The sequence below is a fragment of the Ascidiella aspersa genome, chromosome 2, assembly GCF_963924565.1.
Source record: "Ascidiella aspersa chromosome 2, kaAscAspe10.2, whole genome shotgun sequence".
NCBI lineage: Eukaryota > Metazoa > Chordata > Ascidiacea > Phlebobranchia > Ascidiidae > Ascidiella > Ascidiella aspersa.
The window spans coordinates 27,404,224-27,420,395 of NC_139448.1; the positions used below are offsets into that span (position 1 = coordinate 27,404,224).

The 16,172-nt window shown below is 36.7% G+C and overlaps 3 protein-coding genes across 3 annotated transcripts; 2 read left to right on the plus strand and 1 right to left on the minus strand.

Moving 5' to 3' along the window:
* Positions 1-1,333: 1,333 nt before the first annotated feature.
* LOC146164631 (cytochrome P450 2D26-like) lies at positions 1,334-3,693 on the plus strand. Its single transcript, XM_083380776.1, has 5 exons — positions 1,334-1,453; positions 2,096-2,172; positions 2,312-2,414; positions 2,693-2,802; positions 3,552-3,693. The coding sequence occupies exons 1-5, from the start codon at positions 1,391-1,393 to the stop codon at positions 3,691-3,693; spliced, it is 495 nt and encodes a 164-aa protein (XP_083236902.1). The 5' UTR covers positions 1,334-1,390.
* Positions 3,694-4,412: 719 nt separating this feature from the next.
* Positions 4,413-5,408, plus strand: LOC146164632 (cytochrome P450 2J1-like). The gene is made up of 2 exons (XM_083381528.1): positions 4,413-4,571; positions 5,088-5,408. Exons 1-2 carry the CDS (start codon positions 4,428-4,430, stop codon positions 5,406-5,408), a joined length of 465 nt encoding a protein of 154 aa, XP_083237654.1. The 5' UTR covers positions 4,413-4,427.
* A 4,372-nt stretch (positions 5,409-9,780) lies between these two features.
* LOC146164633 (cytochrome P450 2J4-like) lies at positions 9,781-15,248 on the minus strand. Its single transcript, XM_083381485.1, has 9 exons — positions 14,940-15,248; positions 13,085-13,230; positions 12,855-12,957; positions 12,485-12,594; positions 11,874-11,995; positions 11,688-11,803; positions 11,430-11,574; positions 10,840-11,000; positions 9,781-10,400 (listed from the first exon to the last, which is right to left on the minus strand). The coding sequence occupies exons 1-9, from the start codon at positions 15,207-15,209 to the stop codon at positions 10,080-10,082; spliced, it is 1,494 nt and encodes a 497-aa protein (XP_083237611.1). The 5' UTR covers positions 15,210-15,248; the 3' UTR covers positions 9,781-10,079.
* Between the last annotated feature and the right edge of the window lie 924 nt (positions 15,249-16,172).

Below are 16,172 nucleotides of genomic sequence, written 5' to 3' on the forward strand. Positions count from 1 at the left end.
AAAGTTTTTTCAGAGATATGCGTCACAAAGTTGAACAAATGGTGCAAATGTAAGAAAAAACGAGTAGTTTAGTTAGAGCGGGTGGCTTATAACATATTTTTAAAAAATGTCAAAGACAGCAACTTAAATGTATTGCCAATATAAAAACCTATACACATGTAAGCTTTTAAAACGATAAATATGCTATAGGCAAGCAAAGTATTCTAAAGGCTTTAACTAAATTTTCTGTTAACCATTGGTCAGCAAAGCTTAGAAATTATGGTTTACCGTTGAAGTGGGGTGCTATCACCGTGTTGCTTGTATTTTGCTTTACTTTGTTTTTCGATCGAGCTTTGTAGCTGTGGAAAGGCGCGTTAGGTTCTCGCCATAAAGTTTAACTTCTATAGGTGAAAATGCCAAACACCCTAAGCAAACATTGTGCGACGTACTAAAAAAACTATTTAAAAGCTTTTTTGATGTTAAGTTTAAACTATGCTAATAAAAATAAAAGGTTGATTCTCTTCTAAAACTGTTAAAAGGCCGAACATTTTATGATCGTTTACAGTTGCACAGATGTCAATGTACTAATGGGCGCAAGTTAAGCAAGTGTTTGTCAAGACAGCAAGGTATTCACGGTTTGAAAGACTTTGATTATGTGTTAAAAAGTCATCTTCAAACGTAAAACATGTATATAGACCCCATAAATTTTAAGCGTGTCAAATTAATATGCCTGAGATGAGAACATACAGAAATAGTCTTCTCTCCCTAAAAACGACCGCAAACAACGGCATTATGAACAAAACTTGCAGCAGACGACGCATAAAGCTTGTACTTTTTTGCTCTTTGTGTTTGCCGAGATGTCTGACTTTTGGCCCAGTGTCGCAGTAACCTCACGCCTGTTTGGCTGAAGGCAGTTTGGCTGTGTCATGTATATTGCATATACTAGAAGTGTGAACTCAGCGTAAAGAAACGGCCAGTGTCGACCTTAGGTTGTTAAAAAGAAAGGGGGTAAATCAATGTAAGTTTTTACAAGACTATGATATCAATGCTTTTAAAAGTAAGTCAGTACCCTCATTAAAAATGGTAACAACTTATAACTTCGTGGTTTAATTAATTTTAGTTTGAAATGTTTGAAATAATTTGTTGTTTTTAACCTATAATATTTCATTGGTAGAAAACTGCGATATTTTTTAAAGGGAGAATAATGTTTGAAAACATTTATCTCGATCAGTTAACGTTAACTAGTTTTCTCTTGGCGGGTGTTGCTTTTATTGCAACTTATTGCTGGTTCCGACGGCCGAAAGACTCCCCGCCCGGCCCGAGGGGCTTACCCTTTTTGGGGGTCATTCCCTGGATCAGCCAGTTACCCGAAAGAAAGTTTCAAAAATGGGTCGAGACATACGGTCCGATTATGCAAGTCAAAATTGGAATGAGCAACACGTTAGTCTTAAACGATTTGGAAAGCGTTCAACAGGTTTGTAAGGTTGATTTTGTTTTTGGTTGTCATTAGCGCGATGCGATTAAAGGGTTTTAAGAAGCTTTTTAATCTTTAATTTGTTTTGGTTGTTTGTTATCTTGGGTAACACAACCTTTGGTAGTCTATTTACTACAAGACTTGACCGAAGTCTAAATCTATCTTGGCCGAAATCGAAATGTACCACGAAGTATATGGTTAATTGAACCCACGGAGCCCATATACTAGAAAAGATCATTTCTCTCTTTTAGTGTTTAAATTATAAATTTTTGGCAACAACAGTTTGGAAAAGCGACGTTGTATTCAAACATTCACCTGGTGTATTGCAAGAGCTTTTAAGGAACTATAAATTAAAACACAAAATTTAGAAAGTAAACATTGCTTTCAAATCGCATAGCAATTGTCAATATGGTTGGTGTATTTACTTTCTTTATTCTATTTATTTACATGGCATATTGAAAACTATCAATGTCGAGCTGTCAGTTTTTATTTCGGTATGTTGAACCGTGCTCCTTAAAAAGTTTGAATTTTAGTTGACCCTCTTTGGATATATCCTCAATCTTTTTATTTAAGGCCTACGTGAAGAAAAAAGATTCGTTTTCCGGACGCCCTAAAAACGTAATAATCCATTTATTGAATCAGGGAAACGGAATTGTTCTACGTGATTATGGAAGTGAATACATTTCACAAAGAAAGTTTGGTCTGATGACTTTGCGTGGGTATGTCTCCATGAACAAAAATAGCGATTTAGTTTGCTTATAGTTGTGTTACTGTTTGTAGACTTGTGTAGAGCTTATTTTTATCCAGTTAATATGATTTATGCATTTATCGTGTCCTAATGTTTTGTTTATCTGACAGATTTGGGGTTGGCAAGCGAAGTATGGAGGAAAGGGTGCAGGAAGAGGTCCAATATTTGTGTCAAGTGATGCAGAGTTACGAGGGAAAGCCGTTTGACATTTTGGTGGGTTTATGCGATTTAACGTGGATAATAGATTTAGTGTATGATTAGTTTTATTTCGTTTATGATTACCTTTACTAAATTAAAAGCTAATTGAAGACAGTTAAACAACTACAGAAACCGAGAGTGGCTGGTTATTTTCTGTGATACATGTCTTTTAAGAAATAAACTTGTAGGTAGGGTAACTATCACATTTTCGGTGTTCTAACAAATTTGAAACACCGTGTACTCGCTCTGCTTTTCGATGTTTTGTCTGTTATGAATCTAATTTATTTTTGCAGAACATATTAACGAAAGCCGTGTCGAACAATATTTGCAGCGTTATTTTTGGACAACGGTATCCATATAGCGATCCTGAATTCAATAAGATGATACACCACATGGGAAGAAGGTCAGTTGTTTGTTCAAACTGTATTTTCTTTTCTTTAATTTTTTCTTTTTTTCTTTTAAATTACATCAGGCAATTTAGCAGATTGACCTTTAAGCAAAAAAATCTTCCTTCAATTTAATCAACATTAAGAATATGCTTTTATATCAGCAAATGGGCTTAATGCTTTAGGTTGTCTGACCAATTCACTGGGGAACAAATTTTTTGTTGCATTTCCATAGAAACTATAGCCCTGAACTAATTTTGTGGCGAATGTGCAGTTTTTCTCTATAAGTTACAGATTTTTTCCAATTCGACTTATCCCTTTTTAGCAAATTTTGTCTCATTGCTTCGCACCTATAGGCCGCTGTGGCCACTATAGTAATAATTTGTTCACAAAACAAGTTGATGAATGACATTTAACATGAAAACGTCAGAAAATAAATAGAAAAGTGTTTTTCGTGCCGTATTCAAATCTCAATCATCCAAAAACTTCAAAACACAGTATGAAAAAATCAGTATACACGGTAGACATGGATATAATGCAATAACATACGAGACTTCAGATTTGGAATTAGGGCGAAAAATTCATCAAAAATCAGTTAAAAAATCTAATGCAACAAAAAAATCCCCAGTGATCAGTGGACACACGTTTCGCCGTTGTACACAGCAAGGGATAAAAAGGCATCTAGGAATATATGAAAAACAATCAAGCACAGGCCCTATAGCACAGATTTGACACTAAACTGACCTAACAAAAAAACAAATTACAGATTTGTCGATCAAGGTGTACATAAGGCGCTCCGTCAACTCGTTGCTGTGCCTTATTTACTCAAGTTTCCTTATTACCGAAAGGTTGCTGAAGGTGTTTTTAACGATAACGCCATCCTTATAGGTAAAATGACCAACCTATAATGACAGACTTACTGCACGTCACAAGTATGTTCTAAATGTATATAATTTGTTGCAGATATAGTGAAGCATATTGTTAGCGAACACAGAGAAACATTCGATAAAGACAATCAAAGAGATTTTATCGACGCCTTTATTTCGAAAATCAATGAAGAGACAGAAAAAGGTTTTAATGTATGTATAAATAACAATTTAGATTGGACAAAAAAAAAATAATAGCTTTTTTGCCAGTTTTTAAATCACTCGTCCGAGAGGTACGATTTTTGTAATTCCTAGAAAAGTGGAGTTTACTATTTTTTTAGGATCCACAGTTAAACGGTTACGTACGGGAACTATTTGGAGCTGGAACTGAAACAACCACCAGCACTTTGCGTTGGGCGATTTTGGTCTTCTTACATTATCCAGAAACTCAGAAGAAAATGTTTGCTGAGATTAATAAGGCAATCGGTAGGACATTGTTGTTATTTTGATTTTCATATGTCTTTAATACTTTTTTCCACCGTCCTTTATTGTAAGCTACATTATTTGTGCATCAGCAACATTGACAAATAAACTATAAAATATAGTATGACGACTATAAAAATAGTATGAGCATTGATTGAATCGGGCAATATGTTATGTAACTGTATGCCACTACATAAGTTCCCAAAGCGTAATGTTAAATAATAAAGTAGTTAAGAAATAGAATGCTAAAAGTAAATTGTCTGCTTCTTTTATTAGGAAAGGCTCCTGTTGCAATGTCACACAAGCAAGACTTGCCATATACCTCAGCGTTTATTGAGGAGCTCTACCGTTTCCGCACTCTTGTGCCTCTCAACAGTCCGCACAAAACAACACAGGACACCACTCTTATGGGATATCGCATTACCAAGAATACAACAGTAACAAAAATTACTTTATTTGTTAATGCTACCAATTAAACCGAGGGTGAAAGCAAAATTATTTGAGTAAGTTCTTCCACTATTGCATAACGCCAATGTGACGAACATTAGTGCATAGATTCTCAATGGGAAATACAAGCATATACAGTATGTTCAACAACTCTGATCTAGCCTTTCTAAAGCTGCCTTTCGGCCAATGATTACGGCGTGTTGTTCCTTCTGCGCCTGTCTAGCTCAGTTGGTTAATCGACGGTCCCGGTAGGGCCGGAGGTCGTGAGTTAGCAACTCACTGCAGGCTGATGGTTCATCTAGCCTGCCTTGGCTGTATCATTGAACGACAGATTTAGTGGGTCGGCGATGGCTTTCGGTCCATAGATGCTAATTCTCGCAATTAGTCGACTGAAGGCCATCACTTAACTATATAAAAGAAAAAATCTTCTACTTTGCATAACGCCCATCAGGGCTGCAATTTAGGCTAAACCAGACTAACGCTTTTGTTGGTTTCTCTCACTACAGGTGCTCGCTAACTTATGGGCCATCCACAACAACCCGAGAGTTTTTGAAAACCCGGAAACATTCAAAGCCGAGCGCCATTTGAACGAAAGCGGTCAGTTCGTCAAATCTAATCACGTGATTCCCTTCTCGGTCGGTCCGCGTCACTGCTTGGGCGAGCAGCTCGCTCGAATGGAAGTCTTCATTTTTCTGGTTTCGCTCGTGCAGAATTTTGAGTTCAAACCAGACCCTGCAGATCTTGGTCGCCTTCCCGACATCATGGATGGACACCGCGGCGGAGTTTTTGTGCCGTTTCGTTTTCTATCGGTCGCTGAGGAACGATAGGCCAATCACTTCTTGCAGGACTGTGGCGGAGTTGATATTTATTTACTGTCGTTAATAACGGCATCATTATTATTGTTTTTGCGTCATTTACATATTGATTTTCGATCAAGTGCATGTGGATATAGAGCTTATTCGTATCACTTTTTACTCGCGCTTGTTCTACTTCTTGCATTTTAATTGTTTTCAATTCTTTGTCCTGATAATGTACTGTTGAGCAAAACTTATCGAGAATCAATACAATTGGTCTTTATGTTGTGCCACCAGATTACCCTATTTAGAATTAGACAAATGCGGCTATTTACAAAGAACGGCAACATTGTCACTTTAATGGGGAACTTTTTTTAAGAGGATCAAGTTCTGCAATATCTTTATTTTTTCACACACTTTAATGTCCCATTCCGGCCCTTGAAAAGTCAAACCTTTAAAAGTTGTCCGCATTATATGGTTCTTGATAAGCAAAAGATTCCAGCCTAAAATAAAATAAATTTCAACGTTTTTCAGTTGAGAAATTGTGGAACAAATTATATCCTGTACATTATTTCAGATTCTCGTCATTTTTATATAACAAATATTTTATTTTATGGAGAGTTGCATAATTTCTCGCAACGAATTGACACAAAATTAAAATAAATAATTTAAAGTTAGTTACAAAAATGTATATAGAATATGAACCTAACTGTTCGAAGAATCTGTATTAATTTGCATAGTATGATAAACAATCCAATGTAATAAAAAGCGTTTAAACCACAGTAAAAAGTATGTGCCGCGGCAAACCGGTGTGCCCCAAGAAATCGTGAAACGTGCCCCAAAAACTTTATTGTAATTTCGAAAATCAGCAAATCCAGAGACACATTGCTTGACAACGACGAAAATCGTTTTAATCGAAAGATTTACAGCTTTCTTTCATTCAAAAATGAACCTCCAAATTTCAATTCATGAATGAATTATTGTTGTGTTTCTCAACAATAGGTTTTGCTTAGACCAGGGGTGCCCAACCTTTTAGCTGTTGACGGCCGCATTGACAGTCTTTATTTATCTCACGGCCGCCAGTACATTTTTTTAGAGATGACGTGAGAAAGTTAAGTAATAACGTGACGTCATAGAACAATTATTTTTAAACATACTTGTTTCTCCCTAACGATCTCGTGCAAAAATTATAGAAATAAAATATAATCTAATCGTGCAGACCGCGAAAAAATTTCGGTATTGGGTTTTTGACTGTGACACGTGACGCAGCTGAGCGATTGATCGTCAAAACGGCGCGCATGAAGTTCCAGGTTGGTACCATGTTCGTTGACCTGGGACGCCGGGCCTACTGTCTGTGGTTTATGATTTAATCTTTTTTGCTTTTTGTCTTTAACGAAATGCGGATTTTCTGTGTCTGGCTATTTACTTCTCAATGTATTCTCTTATCATTTTCTCAATAACCGTTTAAGAATTACTTAAGAATCTTACAAGGCTTTCTATATATACCGCTCAACATGTCCAATAGTTTTGTCTTAATTCCATTTACAACACGCACAACACATGTCTGCTAAGCCGTTATTTGTATCATCAGTTCCTATTTTACCTTTATGTGACATCACAATTCAGATTGTAACGCATCTACTATACTGATTTCTTTTTGCATCAATCAATCAATGATATCAACCTGTTTTAGCGCAGATTGATCTAATTAACTGCACTCTTCAAATCGTAAAAATTTCGATTCTGCATTTAGCATATCAACCGTTAACAAATGCCAGCACGGACACGACCGCTAACACATGTTTATCAAAGTACGTGTTAACGGCCACATAATTATTCATCTACGGCCGCAGGTTGGACACCGTTGGCTTTAGACCAGTGTTTCTCAACCTTTTTCACCCCAGGGCGCACTCGTAAAGGGGGCGCACCCGTAAATGCGGCGGCGCACCTGACGAACTAGTCGATCTCCTCATAGGGGTGTCATATATCTCATCCACCCACAAACCATTGCTGGGAAATATCCACCATATTCTATTCCGCCTTTTCAATTTGCAGTTGGCGGCATTATCAGTCTTAAAATTGGTATTTAATTGCGCACGTCGGACTCGGGGCCGTGTCTCAGGCAGTCTCCACAGCCCTGCTTTAAAATACGATGTGCTTAATAAGACAGGCCTAAATAAAAAAATAGGCCTTTCATGTTGTAAATTATAAAAACACACGGTATGTTAGTTAGAGTTCGATGGAAACACAAAATAAGCCCCCAAAGCAACAACATCTAACTCGGAATAAATCCAAAATTTTACCGAATAAGACCTAAATAGACAAAATAACGCCCAAAACAGTAAAAACACGGTTAAGGGACATCTTCTTGGCATCGGCCGTTTTGGTGTCGACGTTTGGGTGCCGCTGTTTTGGCATTGCATTGGTTGCCTCTGTTTGGGGTTAGGCGCGAGTAATGGGTAGAACAAGAATTTGGTTTATGGTTTAAATTACTAGGGGAGTTAGTGTTGAAGTTATGGGTGGGGTTTGGGGTTAAGTAAAAGGTTATTAAGGCCTTATTTTTGCAATTTAGGCCTTATTCAGACGAATTTAGGTCTTATTTTGATTTAAACGTTATTGCGAGTGTTATGTATTATTCTTATTTCGGTCTTATTCTGAACTGTGTTTTATTCTTTTATATAAAGAATTTATATGTTGATATTATTCTATATATTTATATGTTGATGTTATTCTAATTTTGGTCTTATTGCTGGAATCCACTTTTAGTCGCAAATTCGCCGCGGCGCACCGGTTGAAAAACGCTCGCTTAGACGTAAAAAAACATAACTTTAGGCTAGTCTACTACTAATGTAATGAATTACATTGGTCGAAACGGATATTTCGGTGAGATCGAGTTTAGTGCCAAAACCCTCATTTTGGTCGGGCTCGTCATTGCGCATTGTTTATTGAAAAATTATAATAATCACAAAAAAGATGGAGAGATCAAGCAGTTTCACTCCCCTAAAGTAAACTTATTTGTTTTTCGGGACAAATAAAATCATCCTAAAAACAGAAAAATAGCTTCTAAATGAAAAGAACAGAATGCCTGGTATTAAGATTTAAACGGAGCAACATAATGCCCCGTGTACATAGCGGTGGTCTTGGGTTAAAACTATTTCTTTTAAACGGGAAAACGTACTAAAACGTAAACAAAACAGTTCGTGCAAAGCGCGAGCCGTTTTTGGCTTTATGCTAAAAAGTTAATTGCCAATGTCTTTTTCGTACTATTCGACATATCGTCCAACTTATAACACCATTCTGTTCAAAAATAATAATTCCTCGAATTGAACATTTGGTATTCAAAAAACAGTTACATCTTTCGCAATAATGCAACTTGACTTGAAATAAACTGCTGTTCTGCTTTATGTTTTTTTGATTTTGAAACAAATTGGGGCGCTAGTTTTGTTACAATTGTAAACGAGGGCCGTGTCTCAAAATGTTTAAGAACCACTGGCCTAGTTGATTGTTGAACACTGCAACTGTTACAGGTAATAGATGTATATATACGAACTGGTTATCAATAAAAAAAAACGTCGGACACATACTACATTCGCATGTTGAAACTTTGATGTAACATTATATTCACTATCGAATGTGCCTTTTAAATTTACGCCCACTACAAATTATTAATAGGGTAAATAGGATTTTAAATAGGCATGCAAATAAAACAGGTGGGGAGGAAATAGCTATTTCCCTAGAAGAGAGGCAAAAACATGATCTAAACATCGTACACTACGTCGCAGTGAAAGTAAGTAATCGATTAAGCTATCACTGCATTACGTAATCGACAGGCGCGAAACGCTCGGGTCAACGACACCTCTCAAACGCCTGTTAGTGACGCGCGTAAAGTTCTGTCAAACACGTGTTCTTGTGCGATGGTGCGTTTACATGGGGTGCGGTTAGTCAGACTTCGGAACTACTATTTGACCTTTACCCAACTGACATGATGGTTGACCGGAACTCGCTTTCGAATTCCGCTGCCAAGTTGCACTAAACACGTGAAGGAAATAACCAGGTCCAAAGAAACGCAAACGAAATTATACCGTAAACATAATAATATAATATCAAAATCCCTTTTTTGTTATAACGGAACAATTGTGGGAAAGGTGGATTATACGCTTCTCGTAATAGGCTACATTGTTTTTACAATCATTTTAAATCATCGTTTACAGCACGAGACTGTAGCAAATTTACACGGAAATTGTACAACATAATATTTAATACAGAATCAGAGGCTTCATCTGTCTGAATTTTCACGTTTAGCAAAATTACGCAAATTTTAGGTAAACTTTGCAAATTATTGTTGTGTTTTCTGTAAAATAAAGCTAAATTCACATGTCCAGCACAAAGCATTTAAACAAGCAGAGATTCGGTTTTTATTTTTGTTCAGCTAATTACGGAAGTTTCACAAACACTTTTAAGGTACATCTGTTGATATAGCTTGATTGTATATTTGCCAATATAGATTGAAACAAGGGCGGCATGATAGAATTGCGAAACACGGGTAAAAACAAAAAAGTAGGATATTGAAAAGCAAAATTAAAACAAATCTATTTAATCCAACGAATGGAATTGATTACAACTGGAGCGAGAATATGTGGACGTTATTCAAGGCAGCAAGTAGAGAAAGCAAACTCCGCCACAGTCCTGCAAGAAGCGCTTGGCCTATCGTTCTTCAGCGACCGATAGAAAACGAAACGGCACAAAAACTCCGCCGCGGTGTCCATCCATGATGTCGGGAAGGCGATCAAGATCTACAGGGTCTGGTTTGAACTCGAAGTTCTGCACGAGCGAAACCAGAAAAATGAAGACTTCCATTCGAGCGAGCTGCTCGCCCAAGCAGTGACGCGGACCGACCGAGAAGGGAATCACGTGATGAGATTTCACAAACTGACCGCTTTCGTTCAAATGGCGCTCGGCTTTGAATGTTTCCGGGTTTTCGAAAACTTTCGGGTTGTTGTGGATGGCCCATAGGTTAGCGAGCACCTGCAAGAAGAGAAACAAATTAGAGCGATCAAATATTAGCCATGGTTGACTTTAGGTAAAGTAGAATATATATATTTTTTTAAATACACAGTTAAGTGATGTCCTTCAGTCTGCTAATTTATATAATAAAAATCGTAACATGTTTTCAACAAACGGTCCCGGCTTGACCGGAGGTCGTGAGTTCGAACCTCACTGCAGGCTAGTAGTATTTCTAGCCTGTCCTGCTTGCATTATAGATCAACAGATTCGGTAAGTCTGCAATGGCTTTCGGTGTACATGTTTTCAACGTTAACATTTTTAATGAAATTTATGCGAAAGGTTTTGTTTCAACCAGGCCACATGGGCGTTTTGTAATAGTTGAAAAACCTAATCCAATAATTTTGCTTTACCCTCGGTTTATTTGGTAGCATTAGAAAAACTTAGAAAAAATATACTTTACTGTTGTATTCTTGGCAATGCGATAACCCGCTAGAGTTGTGTCCTGTGTTGTTTTGTGCGGACCGCTGAGAGGCGCAAGAGTGCGGAAACGGTAGAGCTCCTCAATAAACGCTGAGGTATATGGCAAGTCTTGCTTGTGTGACATTGCAACAGGAGCCTTTCCTAATAAAATAAGCAGAAAATAAAAACAATTAGCTTTTTAGCATTGTATTGCTTTAATCTTTTATTATTTTAACATCACGCTTTTGGAACTTTTGTAGTGGCACACCGTTGCTATATTGAGTGTAAATATAGCCCATTTAATCTATATTAGTCTAATTTGTATTTTATAAGGCGCCATTCGATTCATAATTTTACTTTATAGTAGGATTGGGGTTAAAATTTAGGGCGTGTGATCAAATTTTTTTAATGCAATCTTAGTGTAATATTTTCATTAGATTTAATTTATTTGTTCGTATTGCTGATGCACAACTAATGTTTATATATTATTCTAAAGTTTTACAACATGGAAGATTTATACCTTATTTAATGGATGGTGGAATAAAAAATATTAAAGTCATATAACATTCAAAACTACAACAAATGGCCTACCGATTGTCTGATTAATCTCAGCAAACAGCTTCTTCTGAGTTTCTGGATAATGTAAGAATACCAGAATCGCCCAACGCAAAGTGCTGGTTGTTGTTTCAGTTCCAGCCGCAAACAGTTCCCGTACGTAACCATTTAACTGAGGGTCCTGAAAAAAATAGTAAACAGTACTTCTGCGTCTGCGAAGATTAATGAAAAGTTGAGAGCCCGAATGGAATGATTTAAAAATAGCAAAAAAGAAAAAAAGTTTTTTGTACTTACATTAAAACCTTTGTCTGTCCCTTCATTGATTTTCGAAATAAATGCGTCGATAAAATCTCTTTGATTGTCGTTATCGAATGTTTCTCTGTGTTCCCCAATAATATGCTTCACCATATCTGCAACAAATTATATACGTTTAGAACATTCTTAATACATAAGTCTGTCATTATATATTGGTCAATTTACCTATGACGATGGCGACATCCTTACGAAGTCCTTCAGTAATATTTCGGTAATAAGGAAACTTGACTAAATAAGGCACAGCAACGAGTTGACGAATAGCCTTATTTACACCTTGATTGACAAATCTGTAATAGTTTGATTAGTTAGGACGCCATTCGGTGGCCAAATGAGCGCTATCGGGCTCGTGCTTGATTTGGGACCAACAATTAGAACACAAGAGAAAACTATTTGTGCAGTTGTCTATAAAGCTGGCTGTTTAACGACGAAATTGAATATTCCAAATACCTTAAACCATAGTGTTCAAATCAATTTGTTAGCTCTTTTATAGGTAATTTTTGCAGGACAAAAGCAGAAATGTCACTAACCGAGAATCAACAGATAACAAGGCGTTAAACTTACATTCCCGTGTGCCTTTTACCCTTGGCTCTGTACAAAGGCGAAACATGTGCCCAGTGATTTGACAACCTAAAGCATTAAGCCCATTTGTTGATTTTTAAGCATCTTATTGTGGATTCTATTATACCCAAGGTCGGCCAACCGGCTAATGGCCTGATGTAGCCTAAACAAGCTATTCTTTAAAGTGTTTTAAATATTCTTTGAACAAACCAACTGACCTTCTTCCGATGTGGTGTATCATCTTATTGAAATCAGGATCGCTGTAGGAATAACGTTTTCCAAAAATAACGCTGCAGATATTGTTCGACACGGCTTTCGTTAAAATGCTCTGCTCAAATAAATTAAATTCGTAACAGAAAAAATGGAACATCAAAGATAGAAAACAGAGCATACACGTTGTTTAACTTGTTAAAATGCCAAAAATGTAATAGACTGCAAGTTTATTCCTTGAAATTTAGACATCTCTTACAAAAAAATAACCAGCCCACTCTCACTTTCTGTAATGTGTTTTTCAGAACTACCTTGGACTTTCATTGAGTAAAGGTAATTATATATGAAATAACCAATTACTAAATGACATAAACCCACCAAAACATCAAACGGCTTTCCTTCGTAACTTTGCATCACTTGACACAAATACTGGACCTCTTCCTGCACCCTTTCCTCCATACTTCGCTTGCCAACCCCAAATCTGTCAGATAAAGAAAACATTACGACATCGCGATATATTAACTGGTTATAATCACGCTCTACACATGTCTGCAAACAGTAACACAGCTAAACAAATTAAATCGATATTTTTGTTCATGGAGACATACCCACGCAAAGTCATCAGGCCAAACTTTCTTTGTGAGATGTATTCACTTCCATAATCACGTAGAACGATTCCGTTTCCCTGATTCAATAGATGGATTGTTGCGTTTTCAGGGCGTCCGGAAAACGAATCTTTATTTTTCACGTAGGCCTTAACAAAGCAATAGAATTGAGGATATAACCGAAAAAGGGGCAACAAAACTTGAACTTTCCACGTTTTCTATAGTTAGGGACAACGGTTCACATGCCGAAACCGCAGCTGACTGCTCTAAATTGTTAAGTTTTCAATATGCCGTGTAAATAAATAGAATAAGGAAATAAACAAACACTAACCATCGTGAGAATTGCTATAAAAATGTTTACTTTCAAAATTTTATTTTTTTATTTGCAAATTTTTCTCTAAAGCAGGGGTCGGCAACCTTTTTGGCACTGCGGACCGGTTTAAAACTAAAATTTTGTCGCGGACCGGCCTTAAAAAACAACAAATGTTTAGGAAAGGAAATTTGTTACAACTTTCAATGCGAACTTTATGCTTGTTTTGCCGCAAAGAGATGCTCCCACCTAGGAATTAATAAACTAACGGAAACCCGCGGGCGGCATACGGCCTGCCAAGCAATTTAATTTAAACCAGCCCGCTGCTCATTTCACTAAAACTTTTAGGCCTTAACGTTTTTTCTTAAACTACACTTGTATACCATTATTACCAATTCCTATACTCTTACAAGCTTGTCAAACTAAGGATATTTAAGGCATTCTTTGAAAAGAAGTCACACTTTTGTATAACATATAATAATGTATGATTCCATTTCCAGGCCCTACACGGCACTTTCAATAGTTAGCCTACGTAATATAAACACGAAAAAATGGCACAAAAAGTACGAACCACAGACCGACACCTGAACTGTGTAGGATAGACATACGTACATGGCTTGCCAGAATGGCTTTTTGACAACAAAAATCATTTTTTAACGTGGTTAATGTCAGAAAAATCGATAGGCTTCTTAGCTTTTTTGTCATTTTTACAAAGTCTAAAACTAATTAACACACATACGTTTTTTCGAAACCTTTCCTGCCTAAATATCAAAATAATAAATTATTTCATTATGGGACATGGTTTATAAACATTGTTTGCATGAAATTCTATTGCACTTTAAGGTGAGCACGCTTAAAGTTGAAACACGTGATATTTAGCCTATTTTTCGACATATTGTAAGTATACTAGAAGTTAGATTTTTGTAATAAAAATATGCAATATGGATGTTGTGAACGTGCTATGTAACTCATATGGCCACAACACACTAATTGTTTTGAACCCCACGAGAGATTGATACTATAATTGAGATTTTTATCAGAGCAATCAACCATGGAGTAGTAGGCTATATTGAAACGAAGGTAAATGTGTTTTAAATATAAAAATACGTTTAATTATTTTTGACTTTTCATCAGGTTTTTACCTACAGTTCGTGTTTAAACAAAATTCTGGCAACACTGCTACGGACCGGTAACCAACTCCTCGTGGACCGCTACCGGTCCGCGGACCGGAGTTTGCCGACCACTGCTCTTAAGCGCTCGCAGTAGACCAGGTTATTGTTTGAATTTAAATGTAATGTCGCCTTCTCAAACTTTTGTTGCCGAAAATTAATAATTTGCACAGTAAAGGAGAGAAATGTTTGTTTCTAGCATAGGCTATGTGCTCCAGGTGATCAATTAGTTGTATACTTTGTGATTAATTCTATTTCGGCCAAATAATAATTGGTATAGTCTGTAGGCCTATATTTAAAATTTCGCTTAGGAAAAATTATTTATTAAAACCCTTTAAATGCACCGCTCTAATGACTAAGCAAAAACATTCTTACTAACCTGTTGAACGCTTTCCAAATCGTTTAAAACCAACGTGTTGCTCATTCCAATTTTGACTTGCATAATTGGACCGTATGTCTCGACCCATTTTTGAAACTTTCTTTCAGGTAACTGGCTCATCCAGGGAATGATCCCCAAAAAGGGTAAGCCCCTCGGGCCTGGTGGAGAGTCTTTGGGTCGTCGAAACCAGTAACAAGTTGCAATAAAAGCAACAGCCCCCAAAAGAAAACTGGTTAACGTAAACTGTGCGAGATAAATGTTTTCAAACATTTTTCTTTCTGTGGAAATTACTGGTTAAAAATACCAATTTGTTTCAAACCATTTAAACCAAAACTAATTAAATCACGAAACTATATATGTTATTTTTTTTAATTATCATACATTTAAAAAGCTTTTAAAAAGCAAGGAACTATCATACATTTAAAAGCTTTAATAACATAGGCTTGTAATAAACTTGGGTTGATTATACCCGCTTCCTTTTTGGTAACCTGACATTGATAGTTGCCTTTTTTACGCTGCGTTCATATTACTTATCTACAAGATACGACACAGGCAAACTGCCTTCGGCCAAACGGGGTGGCTTGTTATATAGCAAAAGCCACGGGTCTGCCCTATTAGATTTTCATGATGAAACGAGAAAATACCCGGCGTGAGGTTACTGTGGCACTGGGGCAAAAGTCAGACATCTCGGCAAACAAGAGCAAGGTTCAAGCCTCATGCGGCGTCTGCGACACATTTTTTTGTTTACGGTTGTTTGCGGCCGTTCTCGGGGAGAAAAGACTATTTCTGTATGTTCTCATCTGGTTTAAGTAAACAAGCCTTCATCAGACATATTTTTTACCAAGCTTAAAATTGATGGGGATGTATATACATGTTTTACATTTGAATGCCTTTCACATCAAAAAAGTCTTAAAAACACATCAAAAAATTAAAAAAAACTCAGCCTTGTTGTTTTGAAAAACACCTTGAAAAACATACGTAATATCTGAATTGACTTACGTGGTGCAGTGTCCGTTGTAAACGATGTTAAATGATCCGACCTTTCAACGGTTTCAAGGGAGAATCAACCTTTCATTTTGTATAGCATATAGTTCAACCCATACAGCAAAAGCTTTAAAATCGTTTTTTTTAGAAAGTCGCGCAACGTTTGCTGAGGGTTATTTGGTTTCTCCACCTTCAACAGATGACGTGGCGCGTTAAGAGTTAGAGCTGGAGTTGCACCTGGACTTGTAG

Coding starts and splice junctions, on each gene's coding strand:
- LOC146164633 (XM_083381485.1), bottom strand. CDS start 15,209: ATGTTTGAAAACATTTATCTCGCACAGTTTACGTTAACCAGTTTTCTT. Junction 13,231..14,939: donor ATTTGGAAAGCGTTCAACAG/GTTAGTAAGAAT, acceptor TGCTTTGTTAAG/GCCTACGTGAAAAATAAAGA. Junction 11,996..12,484: donor ATACACCACATCGGAAGAAG/GTCAGTTGGTTT, acceptor AAACTATTACAG/ATTTGTCAATCAAGGTGTAA.
- LOC146164632 (XM_083381528.1), top strand. CDS start 4,428: ATGTCACACAAGCAAGACTTGCCATATACCTCAGCGTTTATTGAGGAG. Junction 4,572..5,087: donor GCATTACCAAGAATACAACA/GTAACAAAAATT, acceptor CTCTCACTACAG/GTGCTCGCTAACTTATGGGC.
- LOC146164631 (XM_083380776.1), top strand. CDS start 1,391: ATGCAAGTCAAAATTGGAATGAGCAACACGTTAGTCTTAAACGATTTG. Junction 1,454..2,095: donor ATTTGGAAAGCGTTCAACAG/GTTTGTAAGGTT, acceptor TTATTGAATCAG/GGAAACGGAATTGTTCTACG. Junction 2,415..2,692: donor GAAAGCCGTTTGACATTTTG/GTGGGTTTATGC, acceptor TTATTTTTGCAG/AACATATTAACGAAAGCCGT.